This window comes from Cariama cristata, unplaced genomic scaffold (assembly GCF_000690535.1).
Source record: "Cariama cristata isolate BGI_N322 unplaced genomic scaffold, ASM69053v1 scaffold46562, whole genome shotgun sequence".
NCBI lineage: Eukaryota > Metazoa > Chordata > Aves > Cariamiformes > Cariamidae > Cariama > Cariama cristata.
In genome coordinates this window covers 14,838-16,377 of record NW_009606394.1, presented here as the reverse complement: position 1 = coordinate 16,377, position 1,540 = coordinate 14,838, and the positions used below count along the sequence as shown (strand labels likewise).

Here is a 1,540-nt window from a genome sequence, read left to right as displayed (position 1 = left end):
AGAGTGAGATCACAGATTTAAAACGGACTCTCCAGAGCTTGGAAATTGAACTACAATCTCAGCTTGCCATGGTATGTTCCAAGGAAGCTGCTAACTAGTCAGAGTAAATTTTTCAACTTCAAAAGTGTTGTTAGATCTTAGACTATTCTATAGGATTTAAGATTTGCATTTATTTCCTATTAAATCCTGCATTCTTTCAGTTTCTAAATAGCAGTAATATATATAATTGGATTGCAAGTAGCATGTTATAAAGCAGATGAACTTTTATGTTCACATTCAGTGAAACAGCAAAGGCCAGTTTTCAAACTGGTATTTCAAGGAAAAAATACAAATCTCTAATGAGGCTATACTTACTCGCATTAAATTATTTCAATTGGCTTTGTCTTTGTAAATAATTTTTTTCCTCAATCAGAGATTATTTAATATCCTTCTTACACAGAAAAAATCCCTTGAAGACACTTTAGCAGAAACGGAAGGAGGTTACTGTGCTCAGCTTTCACAAATGCAACTTCAGATTGGGAATCTGGAGTCTCAGCTGTTTCAGGTCAGGGCTGATATGGAGCGCCAGAATGCAGAGTATCAACAACTTCTAGACATCAAGACTCGCCTGGAAATGGAGATTGAAACCTATCGTCGCTTGCTGGATGGCGAGTTTGTGTAAGTAACTACTTTACATAAAATATCTCCTTTGTTTTATTTTCTGTAGCAATCTCCTTTCCAGGAAAAAAGTAAAAACAAGTGGTACGTTCACCAACAGATAGTAAGGCACATACAATGATTCTGAAATAATACAGGTATCCTGTAACGGAGGAGAATGAACCATTCTGCTCAGTATTTAAAATAACCTATCAATGCCAACAGGAAGGGAATTTCTCCTGATCCTGACAAACATTCTGCAATATTGCGTCTCTGATTCACTTTTAGGAGCGCAGGACAGGGAGTTACATTTGAAAGCTCATCCTTGACAGGGTCCAAATCACAAACACAGTCACTGGATTCTTCTCAGGGTAGGTAGAACTTGATTGAATAAAATTTTGTTTCTAAAGCCATTCTTATAAATAATTCATGCTATTCTGTTTAACTACATCATAGAGTTCATTATAACAAGAAGCCAATTTGAAAGGAAAAGGACGTAACTGTTCTTGTACGCATGCTGCTCTATTTTATAATTTTTAACACTTTGATAAATATAATTTTTTTTGTTTATGATGTTTAGATCCTACCAAAACTAGAAAGATCAAGACAATTGTCGAAGAAGTGGTAGATGGAAAAGTTGTTGCATCCCACGTTAAGGAAGTTGAAGAGAAGATATAAGGCACAATCTGATATTGCAAAGGATCCATTCACTCCATGTTTTTTCAAAGCCAAAATGGATAAATAATTTTGTTCTTTTGTATGAAGTGGTAAAAATAGATTGGCTTTTTACTAAGATTCTTTTACGTAAAACAAAGCATGCATTTTCATTCTTAGAAGTCATGCAATGTATTTTCTGCTTCAGTCTATTGGTATTACCTGTATTATTTTCACACATTTTAAATGT

At 34.5% G+C, this 1,540-nt stretch overlaps 1 protein-coding gene across 3 annotated transcripts in view; it reads left to right on the top strand.

The window, feature by feature from the left end:
• KRT12 (keratin 12) overlaps positions 1-1,314 on the top strand; it is a 3,656-nt gene extending 2,342 nt beyond the window's left edge. For 2 of the 3 annotated variants that reach the window (XM_009696314.1, XM_009696313.1), the window contains 4 exons: positions 1-71; positions 440-651; positions 925-1,007; positions 1,217-1,314. The exon at positions 1-71 is cut by the window's left edge and continues 79 nt beyond it. In XM_009696314.1, coding sequence (XP_009694616.1) covers positions 1-71; positions 440-651; positions 925-1,007; positions 1,217-1,314 — 464 coding nt within the window. Of the gene's footprint in view, positions 72-439; positions 658-924; positions 1,008-1,216 lie in introns of all 3 variants that reach the window. The other variant, XM_009696315.1, reaches the window with a different exon arrangement.
• The last annotated feature ends 226 nt before the right edge of the window (positions 1,315-1,540 follow it).